The following is a 13,998-nucleotide window of genomic DNA, read 5'->3' as shown; positions in this document are numbered from 1 at the left end:
ACTCTAGAAGTAGTACTTGTGGTCTAAGAGTTTCCAATGGCAAGGATTTTCATTCTTTACCTACCTTGTTTTTTTCTTTTCATCATTCCTCCTATAGAAACAAGAAAAGGGAAGGAACACCAATAGGGGAGGCTTTAAAATTATTTTTAAATTATGAGGGGAAGAATGAAGGTGTGAGGTAACACTTGTAAGCAACTTCTTTTGTTTCAGCAATCCCCCGCCCCCTTAGGAAACTTCCAGTTCTTCAAGCACTGAGATTGTATGATGCTCTCTCAGCATTTGGCAGAAAAGGACTGGCTAAGCATTTACCCAGAGGATAAATGTATGAGTAAGTTCTTTCCTGTTGTTGGCAAACTCAGCTTTTCCAGGATTCATGAAAAAATGGTAATTGTGTATAAATGACTCGTTATGCATATATGAGATGACACAATACAATTTACATTTATGCAGTGCTTTTCATTCAAAATCCTCAGAGTATTTATTCGTTTGTTAAACCTCACAGTACCCGAGGGAAGGAGGTATTCTCCTTTCCACTTTACAGGTGGATAAACTGAGGCAGAGAGAGTTTAAATGACTTTCCCATGGTGTTTTGGCAGAACTAGGAATTAGCACCCCAATTATTCTGACTCCCAGACCCATATTTCAGACACCGGACCATGCTCCCTCCCTTCCCGTACTTTTAAAAGTGATTTCTACACATATCTCAGAGTTGAACTGACCCCCAGAGGCTAGAAACCATTTTCTCTCACAGGGCATACTGGCAACGATCTTCAGTGGTTTTTACTTCCCTCAATGCATTAAGTAGGGATAATTTAACATTAAATGGATGTATCCCACACACCAATAATCTACATTTACCTAGAATGGGACACTGGTCCACCTTTGGTTTTGTCCCCTGTTGTCTCCCTCTCCCCCACCCGTTTTCTGTCTATAAGACAAGAAGAAAGTTCTAGGGGAGTAGGAGGAAGGAATGAAGCTGGGGCCAGAGTGGCATCAGGTTGCAGAAAGTGAAATGTTACTGGCTGGTATCACAGATGGTGGCAGCCCCATTATGTATATCTTCTGACATTCGTCCTAGGTAATTTATGGATAAAACTCCAGTGCAGTCCTGATCATAGCATTTCTTACAGCATTGGCAGTTGGTGATTGACAGCCTGGCACTCATGTCAGAAGGAGATCATATTTCATTCTTTGCAGGAGGAAAGCTGTCAGGTATTGAAGAAATGTGTTAATTTGGAGTTGAAGGGGAAGGAAGAGATACTCAGCATTTATAGAAGAGGCACAGTTAGTTTTATTGGCATGTCTGTGGTTCTAACCACCATGGTAATGGAACATCTAAAAATACTATATTAATGAAGAGAGACAAGGTGGGTGAGGTAATATCTTTTATTTGACCAGCTTCTGTTAGTGAAAGACAAGCTTTCTAGCTTACACCGAATTCTTCTTCATTAATGATTCTGCGAGATAAGGAAGTGTTTTCCCCTCTTTACAGATTGGGAAACTGAGGAACAAAGGCTAAGTGACATACATGGTCACACAGGGATGGTGGATAGCAGAGCCAGGGAGAGAGAACCCAAGCCTTCCTGACTCCAAGGCCTGTTCCCTAACCCCAAGACCATCCTTCCTCCCTTACTGTTGCTGAGTGCAATATCCTGTGAGTCTTACTGTATCCGGAACACGCGGATCTGAAATGTTTATTTTAAATATAACTGATCATGGGAAATGAACTTTGTGTGCTTTGGATTTTAAAGCTTGATCAGCTTGCTTTTTATATTTTAGAGTTTAAAAAAAAATCATCAGTTCACCTTATGAATGTTCTCCAAACTTGCTTCTAAATTCATAAACACTTATGACTTGCAAGTTTCCAAGTTAACTGAGCTTTCTTAGTGTGTGTGTGTGTGTGTATTCTAAATAGAAATATTATACAGTGGCTTATTTTTTCTTTAATAGTAGATTGAACTACTTTTGTTTTAGACATGATTTACAAAAGAGTGTTTGCTGATTAGTCTTGATATAAGGACATTCTAGATCTAATAGACTTCATTCTGGTGCTTTCCTTATGAAAGGGGGATTGTGTTGCATTTTTTAAACTTGAAAACCTGGCAGCATGAGTGATCACATAACTTACTGTGGCAGATTGCTGCCTAACAAATATGTACTCTTGTGCAAAGATAAAAATCATTTATTAAATGCATCAAAGGAAGCAACCTCATAGTAATCTAATTTTCAGCATGACGTAACTGCACAATTAAACAGTCTGTCATTCATGGTGTACCTCTTAGAGAATCTGACTTCTCTTGCACACCCTTAGAGATTTCTAGGACTATATAGACATTTACTGCAAAACGAGAGGTAGTGCAGTTACTTTAATCGAGGCAACTGGTCACATACAATAAAAGCTGTCTGCACAGAAGTGACAAGAATGGACTCTAAAGAAAATACACCTCGACTCCGATATAACGCGACTCGATATAACACGAGTTCTGATATAAGGCGGTAAAGCAGTGCTCCGGGGGGGCGGGGCTGCGCACTCCGGCAGATCAAAGCAGGTTTCACCTATAACGTGGTAAGATTTTTTTGGAACTCGAGGACAACATTATATTGAAGTAGAGGTGTAATAGGGAGGCAGATGTGTGGTGTTTCAGTTTATCAGTGTGACTTTGTAGTAAAAATTATCTGATTTATTTTATGGGACATTTAGTGATTACAAAGATGGAGGAAGACATGGGGACCTCTGTTTCGCTTTGTATATTTAGGTACATAATGGTCCTATCTAATGACTATGATGACGAGTGTATTCTCTGGGGCTTTTTGATCTGTAGATCTCAAGAGTGTTTATCATTGTTCCCATTTCAGAAACTGGGAAACAGAGGCACAAAAGTGTACTAGTTTATCAAACATACAGCACATCAGTGGCAGGACCAGGAATAAATGTTGGCACAGCCAAGTTTTTAATGTTGTTCCATGCCAAGCATGCTTAAATTTCCTATTTTATAGAGACTGAGGGGTAGAACTTCTCTTTACAAATCTTTATTACTTGCTAGTGCCACTCTAGCTATTACAGTTGACATACCATAATATTTTCTTTATTTCTTTATTAAGCCCTATTTTCAGATGATTAAGCTTTCTTTATTAAGCCCTATTTTCAGATGATTATAATGGAGTGATGAAAATTCCTTCTGGGCTGAAGTGTATGTATCTCAGATGGATTTATTAAATATAAAAAATAAATAAATTAATGGAGATATCCTGTCTCCTAGAACTGGAAGGGACCTTGAAAGGTCATCGAGTCCAGCCCCCTGCCTTCACTAGCAGGACCAAGTACTGATTTTGCCCCAGATCCCTAAGTGGCCCCCTCAAGGATTGAACTCACAACTCACATTGGTTTAGCAGGCCAATGCTCAAACCACTGAGCTATCCCTCCCCCAAAGGGATTTGTTTTAGAAAACTGCTTCTGACAAGGAATTGCTTCATAATGTAGGCTAATTGCTTTGAACATTTATATACTCTTACAGTTAGACATGAAAAAAAGTATAGTCTCTGGAGAAGATCCTCAATTGGTGCAGGTCAGCAGAGCTCCATTGACCATCATGGATATCCCTTGACTGCTCTGGAACGCTACCAACTGAAAATTTGACCCTCCATAGATTATCTATAGTTAAATGTATATGTTCAATGCGAACAAAATACAGCCTTTACTGCAGCATACAGGGTTTTTGTCAAAACATGTTTCCAGAATGCTCATTGATTCTGTGTCAATGCTTTAGGACTCTATCTCTGTGTAGAAGTTGAAGGTACTGAGTGGGTTCAGGTGGGCTGTGGAAACTCAGTCTGAACTGGGAATGGAAAAGTCTAATTGTCTATGTGTTGGAGATCAGGCTGATCCAGCAGAGGAGTATGTGCATCTACAGTAGGTGTTGGGCAGGTGGCAGATGATACGGGGGAGGAGTGAGTCATGAGGCCTATAAAATGCAGTCTATATACAGTTAAATAGTGGCAAGATATTCCTAAGTATTACCACAGAGTAACTGTTTTCTGGTATAAGATGATTGAAATTTGTACTTCTGATTTCAGTGTGGCAATCCAGAAAAAGGATGTGATTCCCTTCCTGCATCATGGCTTCCTCTGTTCTCCCATGGATTACTTGGTCTACACCTAAAACTTAACTTGACCTAGCAACGTCAGTGAGGGCTGTGAGAAATGCCATACCCTGTGCAATGTAGTTAGGTCAACTTCACCCCCAGCGTAGACACAGCTAGGTCAAAAGAAGAATTCTTCCATTGATCCTGCTACTGTCTCTCAAGGGGGTGGATTTACTGCAGTGACGGAAAAGCCCTCTGTCGCTGTCGTAAGTGCATGCTACAGGGCTACAGCAGTGTGGGTGGAGTGCAGCAGCTGTGCCAGTGTAGTGCTTGTAGAATAGGCATACCGTCATGTTCTCACTTGCATTGTGCCTTCTGTGAAGTACAATATGGGATTCCTATATGAATTTGGGACTTTGGAAAGAAGGGCAGTCTGGATCTATAGAGAACTTAAAAACCCAAGTGTTATCTTCTACACCAGTTCATTATTAAAATAGTTCAGTATTTGGGTCCTTAGCATTTGAGCACCTCACAGTCATTAATAGAACTCCTCGCAACACTCCTGTGAGGTAGGGATGTATTAAAAATCAAGTGATTTGCCCAGTGTCATACAGGACATTGGTGGCTGAGCTGAGAAATGAGAACAGGTCTTTGGAATCTGTCCAGTCCCTTAGCCACTAGACTATCTTCCTTACACTATGGTTTATTAACCCTAATTAATGCAGAGGAACTGCAATCATGTATTATAATGAACTGTGCTCTGTTTATAAGATGACAGTTCAGTTTTCCAGCCCATCACCACAGCTTCAGTTCCTGAAAGAAGAAAAGACATTTTCATCCAGGGTGAAATTCACTGCACTCACAAAAAGCAGGGATATTTAGGCTCTATACAAATGGAGCGTGGGACTGTTCGGGAGAGGAAATTAACACCTCCAAGCCAGTACCAGGGTGCCCGTGTGCTTAAATAGTAGTTGTAGACCCTGCAAGCCAGTTACTTCTGGAGCCACATAAATGTGGTTTGAAGCCTCTCTTTTCTGGTCTGCACTTAGTATGTGGCTACTTGGCTGTCATGGAGAGCCTTCCCACAGCATTCAGGGAGTGCGCAGCCATTTCGGTAGAGCAACTCCCTAGGGAGATCCTATGTGTAGCTCCTCTGGGGGGTGGGGGGGGATGAGGGTGGTAACAGATTTTCCAAATCAAGGTGAATTGCACCCCCCAGAGAAGAAAACAAGAAGCACTAAAGTCCAGTCTTACTTCTATGTACCGCCCTTAGATAACACATTACACCCCATCTCAGTTTTAGCTTCTGATCCTTCAAATATAAATACCATAAGCAAGATTCTGGCCACCTGATCCATCTGCTGAGGGCTGCATTGGTGGTATAAGGCAGGCAGAAAACCATCTTATTCAGCTATTCCTCTAACATAGAGGAATCCCCAGATGATGTAGAATCTGTATACTTGGCTTTGTGGTGCCTCTTTCCTTCTGGCCACAACATAGGGGGCATATTGGGAGCATAGTGGTGAAGTAATGGCTGGAGTTCTGCCACACTCTGGCAATCCCCTGCTGTAGTAGAACCTGTAAGGGGGACTGTGCAACTGAGCATGATTTAGAGCTGCCCCAACATTAGGGAAAAGCGACGGTTGATGTAGAGACCTTTCTGCCTTGCCACTCTTAGCTGTGCTGAGCGCAGCAGAGACGCTAGCTCTACAGTTGATAGTAAGCTTTGGCAGGGTTGTCCCTTAATTGGTACACATTTCTTGTGTAGTATTTCAGGTTTGTTTTTCCTTCATTTTTCAAGTTGGTTAAATTATTAGAAGGGAATCGACTTTGGTTTGCATTTGTCTGTGTAAACAAGAATGAGATTAGTTTGCCTTTTTTAATATAAGGGAATTCATACCAGATTTTAAGTGAGGCATCTTACATTTATAACTCCTTATGGTGCTGTCACTTTGGGGGAAATGTTATATAACCTGAAAAGTTATTAATGGAAAAATCATTAAAGTGAATTACAACCCCTGTTGTGTTTGGGTCCGTAAAAACATCACTCTAATTTTGGTATAAGATTACTAGTCCTTTATCATGCAGTGATGGTGACAATGTATTGCTTTCTTTCATACGATGTATTTGTAGATGTATATGGTAGACAATTTTGCCCACTAATGTTACTGTTTTCTCTCTCATTCCAATGCCCTGACTACAAGTTTTTATTTAGAATCATAGAATTTTAGGATTAGCAGGGACCTCAAGAGGTCTTCTAGTCCAGTTCCCCGCATTCAAGGCAGGACTAAGTATTCTCTAGACCATCCCTGACAGGTGTTTGTCTAACCTGTTCTTAAAAACCTCCAATGATGGATACTCCACAACGTCCCTAGACAATTTATTCCATTACCTAACTACCCTGACAGTTATGAAGTTTTTCCTAATTGTCCAACCTAAACTGAACTTGCTGCAATTTAAGCACATTGCTTCTTGTCCTATCCCCAGAGGTTAAAGAGAACAATGTTTCTCCCTCCTCCTTGTAACAACCTTTTATGCACTTGAAAACTGTTATGTCCCCCTGTCAAGGCTGATTCCCCACTCTGGCACTTCAAGTGCAGAAGGTGGAGGTCTGCAAGGACTCTAAAAATTAATACTGGCAATTCCCAGCTTGTATTAAACTCCCAAGGTTACAGCTTTTCTCTGACCTTGGATTGGTAGATGCTGCCACCCCACAAGTGCAAAACCCCTTTGAGAACCCAGGAAGGCGCACTTGAGAATTCCTTCCTGTGGGGTACCCTCAAGACCTGTCACCCCTCCACCGGGGAAGAGCTGAGAAGAAAAACGAAGGAAATCAGCTGTTGCCACCAGTTAATTAAACATGGGCACAAACCTCTTAGGACACACAAATCCAATTCTGTTCTTAAAAAAGGTAAATTTTATTAATAAAAAAAAAAGAAAATACATCTGGGATTTAGGCTTTTGCTAGATTAAAAAAAAATTACAAGGATTAAGCATCAAGAATAGCTCTCTTGAGGTCCAGCTTCAAGGTTACAAGCAAAACAAAAGCACCTGGGCTTAGCACAGAGGAATCCACAAGCCATAAAGAAATAAAAGGGATAAACCTAATCACGTCTTCCTAGACATTTCCTGATCTACTTACATATCTGGAGTTTTAGATGAGCAGTTTCTAGGTATGATGCTGATAATTTTTCATACCTGGCCCAAGCTACTCACAGCATAACTGCCCCGTCTGCTTCTCCCCGAGAACAACAGACAGACAAAAAAGGACTCTTTGAATTTTAAAAAGTTCTAGCCTTCCCATTGCTCTTTTGGCCAGGTGCCCACTCACTTCTTTTTACCTATGCATAGCAGTGAGACTTTTTAACCCTTTACAGGTAGAGCAATTAGAGAACAGCTACTAAGAGGGATTTTATAGCTGCTGGCTGGGTGTTCGTTAGAAGGAGCTACCCCTCCTCCCCTTCATTTAACACACACCCCCTCAGTCTTCTCTTCTCCAGACTAAATAAACCCAATTTTTTCAATCTTCCCTCATATAGGTCATGTTTTCTAGACCTTTTAATTGTTTTTGTTCCTCCCCCCAGACTTTCTCTAATTTGTCCACATCTTCCCTGAAATGTGGCACCCAGAACTGGACACAATACTCCAGTTGAGGCCTAATCAGCATGGCCTAAGCCAGTGGTCTCCAACCTTTTTACGCCCAAGATCACTTTTTGAATTTAAGGGCAATCCATGATCTACCCCACCCTTCCCCGAAGCCCCGCCCCACTCACTCCATCCTCCTCCCTCCGTCGCTCGCTCTCCCCCACCCTCACTCACTTTCACCGGGCTGGGGCAGGGGTTTGGGGTGCTGGCTGCGGTTCGGGGTGCTGGCTCTGGAGGGGGGTTGGGGTGTTGCCTTCCGCCTGGCGGCACTTCCGGTGGCTCCCGGTAGACGGCGCAGCAGGGCTTAGATAGGCTCCCTTCTTGCCCCAGCCCCATGCCACTCCTGGAAGGAGCCAACGCTCCTCTGCAGCCCCTGGGGGGGGGGGGTCATGTGGCTCCGTCCACTGCCTCTCTCTACTGGCACCACCCCCACAGCTCCCATTGGCCACAGTTCCCTGTTCCCGGCCAATAGGAACTGCAGGGGTGGTGCTTGCAGGCAGGAGCCGTGTGCGGAGATCCCTTCTCCCAGGGCCACGGGGGTGTGCTGGCTGCTTTTGGGAGCAGCGTGGGATCAGGGCACACAGGGAGCCTGCCTTAGCTTAGGCCAGTGGTCACCAACCAGTCGTTCGGGATCTACTGGTCGATCCTGGAGACTCTCCCAGTCGATCGTGGTTTCCGGTGGTGCAGTGGGGCTGCCGCTATCTACTATGGATTCTTCTGTAAAATATGTATTAAGTATCTGTTGCACTAATTGTGCTTCAAAAGTTTACTGATGAAAACACTAAATAAGAGATGGGCATTAATATATTTTCAGTGAAATCAAAGAAAAACTTTTTCCTTTGAAAATAATGCCTCTGACTTGAGTTGTTTGCAGGTCAGAGCCACTGTTGTATAATTAAATGGCTGCCTGATCATAGAACAGACACTAATACTTGTCCTGTGTTCAGCATGATACTTTATCACTTGCCTCACTTTCAGCGCAACTTGTCTTATTGAAATCAATGCACTGTTTGACCATGTCAAACAGTCTGTCCATTTAGCTCTTCCCGAACTGGTTGAATCTGTAATGGGCATCAGTCCTCCAGATGTGGAGAGCAGATGGGAAGTGGGAGGAAGATATGACTTAAAAAATATAATTTACGCTGAGGAGGACCCTGGTGGTTGAAAAGGTCACTGTAGATGATCGTTGCTTGCACTGTGTTTCAGGCCTGAGTCCTAAGAAGTAAAAATAAAGAACATATGGGCCTAATTAAAGAACAAAGGAACTAGGGAGTGGAGGAGATGGAGGGGAACAAATCCAGAAAATAAGAAACAGTTGAACACCCTAATTATAGGCATCTGATTTTACTGGATTAATTAGAGACTGCAGAAGAACTAACCCCACAGCCATTTGGGAGGGTGAGGCAAGGCAGTATATTAATTACTTTTTTTTTTTAAAGACTTGTGCTTTTATTGTAATTCTTTTTATCATCGCTTCCCTGATAGCAAAACCTATAGTTAAAGCTTCAGTTCAGCTTCCATTCTAACTCTCTATTTTCAATTGCTCATGAGTTCTTCAGTATTCTTCTATTTGGGCTGAAATTTTCCATGTTTATTTTCAGTCCTAAGTTGCATTTCCTTTTGGGAAGGCTTTGGGAAATCAATTCAACTATTTGAGTTAGGTGATCAGGGAAAATATATTTTTCCTATTCTGAAAAATATTTTATTTTGTCATGGGTAACTTCATCAATTGTACTTCTTGTGTATCTAGAAAAGTAACTTTGTAACTTAAACTTTGAAATTTTCTCTCAAAAAAAAGCTACAAGCAATTACAAAATGGTTACACATAGTCAGTAAACAGATTTTATTATGTCTTGGTTTAATTGTTTTCAGCACTATAGAGTTGTAAGGGAGGCTTTTAATTTGTGTAGTTAAAAATGGTTCTTCCCTTAATTTTTAAAGATTAATTAGATACAAAAAATTTATCCAGAGATCTGCTACATTTGTGGGGTGGCCCTGAGGCCTTTACCACAGAGTTAAAAACCCTGGATCTTTCTAGGGTGATTAAGGATATTCTCCTCCCCCCCCCCCCCCCACCCAATGAAAGCTGTGGGGGAGTTTTTCTTCCTAAAGCCTCTTCTCACAAACTCACAAGAAAGGATGATCTGATTTTGAAGGATGCATTGTTCTTTTCACTATACTAAATGGGATTTTTTGTCACCAAAACTAAATTGCTGCTGGTAATGAACTGATATGAAACCTGAAAATTTACAGAAGTGAACTAGTAGCAAAAGTCTTGATTTTGTTTGCCACTGAAAACTTGAAGGAAACATTAATACTAGAGGAGGCATATTAAAGAAAACAAGAAATAGGAAGTATCTGCAGAAAAGAGAATAAAAGTGTCAGGCAGAATGAATGGGACGAGTGGACCGTTAACACTGTCCTTACACCTCTGGAAAACGGGATTGAAAGGTGGTATGTCACACATGAAAATGTATTTAGTGATTACCCAAGTCCATAGTAGTTGTCTGTCTAATATTCAGCAATTAAACAGTACAAGGATGGGGCTTGTAGGCAGGGCCGGCACAACCTATTAGGCGAGCTAGGTGGTCGCCTAAGGCGCTACAATTTGGGGGGTGGCAGTATTTTGGCGGGGGGACCTTCCGCTGCCTCTGTGGGGGGCGGCATTTCAGGGCGGGACCTTCTGCTGCCTAGGGCGGCAGAAAAGCTGGCGGCGCTCCTGCTTGTAGGCAATCCTAAGATATCTTTTGATTAAAGAACTTTGAGGTCCCATGAACTTTCACAAACAGATGCTAAACAGAATCAAATTATATTCTGTTGTTGAAAGTTGTAGCTTAAAGCTAAGTATAAATTGTCAGTGGAATGTATGTTAAAACATATGAAAAAATATAATAAAATGTGATAGTCAGTTACTGGGGCTTGAATTGGGGGTTCTTTGTTTCCCTTTTATCAGACAATAATATAAACAGCAAGTTGAAAGACCTATTAATGGTTTTAAGGTTTTCCCTCTTTATTTTTTTTATAATTGCAGGCGAAACCTTACAAAGCTGTCCCTGATCTTCAGCCACATGCTGGCGGAAATCAAAGCAATATTTCCTAATGGCCAATTCCAGGGTGACAACTTCCGTATCACAAAAGCAGATGCTGCAGAATTCTGGAGAAAATTTTTTGGAGACAAGTAAGTATTGCTGGTTAGAAGGATTGTGAATTCTGTCTTATAACATGCATACGGAGAAGTACTGTTTTAAAGAATGCAAATAGAATAGATATAATTATTTTTTGCCAGAGATGCCATAATGATGATTTTGTTTAATTTCTTTATGGTTATTAGTTTCAAGATTAAAGGTTGGGTACATTAGTTTTGCTTCTGTAGGTAAAATACACAAAGAAAAATTAACTATGGGTGGCATAAAGGGAAAATTAGGAAGAAAGTTTTGTCTTTCTTTTAATCTTTAAAATTGTATTGCTGTGGAGGGTGCAAAACCTATGATCCAATATTTTTTTCATTTTCTTAAAATTAATATGAATTTTGATCCTTTTCTCCAAATCCCACAAACAAGTCCTGTCTGCTTTTCACTTTCCTGGTGGTTTCCATTTCTAGTTTATCCTTCCATGTGTTAAGCAAAATCTTAAATTTGGAAAGTAAGGCTAAGACCAAATTTTCAAGCAAGATAGGAATATAATTTTTTTTTCTTGTTAATCTCTGTAGGCAAGAGAGAGCAGAGAATCTAGGGTGACCAGCAGAAGATGCAGGTGCTGCTGTCATGTGCTAAATTGCATAATACTTAAGTTGTTTTGAAAATACTGGCCTATACTTATGCTTTATAGTTCCATGTTACAGAAATTACAATACTCTCCTCTAATCTCAGACTAAAACCACTACTTGTCTCAAAATCCTCTTCTGCTAACCAGTGTAACATTAGAGGCCCATAGTGAAAAGAATACCACACTTACTCCTGTCCATAATCCCTTTCATTTTAGTTTAAAGAATTGTTTTCACTTAAACATTGACACAGTATGTTAAATTATTTCATCATTCTTTTACATCTGAGAAATTAAATTTGAAGGTGAATATGAATACTTTGGTTCTGATCCTGCAAACACCTACTGCTAAATGTGTCAAAATGAGAGAAGATACACAGGTGGAGGTGAGATGATTTAGGCCCTTGAAGGTGAGGGTGAGAAGCTGCTGTCTCATCACTCCAGAAATATTTTCTATCCTTCTAGTAAACTAAAGGGCACTTGCTCCAAACCATCAGAAAAAGATAGTTTCACCTTAATTAGATACTGGCACTCCAAAGATTGTCTAAACCATATAATTTAAGTTAATTGATACTCTTGGAGTAGAATAAATACAATTACTCATTTTTGATGGGCCATTGCGTCTAGGGTGAATTTTACGATATGTTGGGGGGGAGGGGGGAACACAATGCATCGTATAATGTAGGCAAGAACAATATACATGTCCTGCTACAAGAGAATTACCATAGACTGAATTAGGAACTTTAACTGAATCTGATGTTCCCTCCCCATATTGTTACATTTTCAGTGAACAAGTTTACGGCCTAACGCATACTCTTAGTTTAGTAATGTTTGACTATATTTGTGTGCTACTTTACAAATATGTTAAGATGGAGTCCCTGCACTGAGGTCCCTAGAGTCCAATTCTGATATGACAGGTGGAATAACAGTTAAAGTGCAGGAATAGATGGAAATAACACATCTGTGTAGATGAGTTCTGGGAGGCTTAATGAAAGAAGCGAGTTTTTAGAAGAATATGCTGTACAAGAAGGAGGGGGTTGTGAGCATACAGGATTGTTTAAAAAACTGGCAACTAAATAGAACATGTCAAACACAAGTTGTAACATTATTTTTTAAATACTTTATGGGCTTTACACAGACTGTAGATGAATATGTGATACAGTCTTGTCACGCCTTCATTATCAGTATTTATCATTACAAAACATTTATAGTGGCAGGAACAGAAAAAGAGGTTGGCGAGATTCATAGATTTTTAAGGTCACAAGGGACCATTATGATCATCTAGTTTGACTTCCTGCATAACACAGGCCATAGCATTTCACCAAACAGTTCCTGAGTCAAGCCTCTAACTTCTACTTGAGCTAGAGCATGTCTTTTAGGCCTGGTCTACACTAGGCGTTTATGTCGAAGTTAGCGCCGTTACATCGAATTAACCCTGCACCCGTCCACACCGCGAAGGTATTTAGTTCGACATAGAGGTCTCTTTAATTCGACTTCTGTACTCCTCCCCGACGAGGGGAGTAGCGCTAAATTCGACATGGCCATGTCGAATTAGGCTAGGTGTGGATGGAAATCGACGCTAATAGCTCCGGGAGCTATCCCACAGTGCACCACTCTGTTGACGCTCTGGACAGCAGTACGAGCTCGGATGCTCTGAACTGCCACACAGGAAAAGCCCCGGGAAAATTTGAATTTGAATTCCTTTTCCTGTCTGGCCAGTTTGAATCTCATTTCCTGTCTGGACATCGTGGCGAGCTCAGCAGCACTGGCAACGATGCAGAGCTCTCCAGCAGTGATGGCCGTGCAATCTCAGAATAGAAAGAGGGCCCCAGCATGGACTGATCGGGAAGTCTTGGATCTCATCGCTGTGTGGGGCGATGAGTCCGTGCTTTCCGAGCTGCGATCCAAAAGACGGAATGCAAAGATCTACGAGAAGATCTCTAAAGACATGGCAGAGAGAGGATACAGCCGGGATGTAACGCAGTGCCGCGTGAAAATCAAGGAGCTGAGACAAGGCTACCAGAAGACCAAAGAGGCAAACGGACGCTCCGGATCCCATCCCCAGACATCCCGTTTCTACGAGGCACTGCATTCCATCCTCGGTGCGGCCGCCACCACTACCCCACCAGTGACCGTGGACTCTGAGGATGGGATAGTGTCCACGGCTGGATCCTCGGACATGTTAGCGGACGGGGAAGATGAGGAAGGAGATGAGGAGGACGAGGCAGTCGACAGCGCTCACAACGCTGATTTCCCCGACAGCCAGGATCTCTTCATCACCCTTACAGAGATTCCCTACCAACCCTCCCCAGCCGTTACCCCGGACACAGAATCTGGGGAAGGATCAGCCAGTAAGTGTTGTAAAAATCTAAACATTTATTTGTAACAGAACAGGAATATTAACAATTTAAAAAATGGGTTTCTCATGATTAGTTTGATTAGCTTAACGGTTCAGTCATGGGCAGTGCAACTATTGAAAAAAAATCTAGCAATGTCCGGTTTTGCATGA

The 13,998-nt window shown here is 41.6% G+C and overlaps 1 protein-coding gene across 7 annotated transcripts in view; it reads left to right on the top strand.

Annotated features, from left to right (window-relative positions):
* The window catches only part of CBLB (Cbl proto-oncogene B), a 209,838-nt gene that overhangs the window by 86,450 nt on the left and 109,390 nt on the right, over window positions 1–13,998 (top strand). For all 7 annotated transcript variants that reach the window (XM_054045325.1, XM_054045350.1, XM_054045346.1 and 4 more), the window contains one exon: window positions 10,759–10,905. In XM_054045325.1, coding sequence (XP_053901300.1) covers window positions 10,759–10,905 — 147 coding nt within the window. The remainder of the gene's footprint in view (window positions 1–10,758; window positions 10,906–13,998) is intronic.

This window comes from Malaclemys terrapin, chromosome 1, assembly GCF_027887155.1.
Source record: "Malaclemys terrapin pileata isolate rMalTer1 chromosome 1, rMalTer1.hap1, whole genome shotgun sequence".
In the NCBI taxonomy this organism is placed as follows: Eukaryota; Metazoa; Chordata; order Testudines; family Emydidae; genus Malaclemys; species Malaclemys terrapin.
This window is presented reverse-complemented; position numbering and strand designations above follow the sequence as displayed.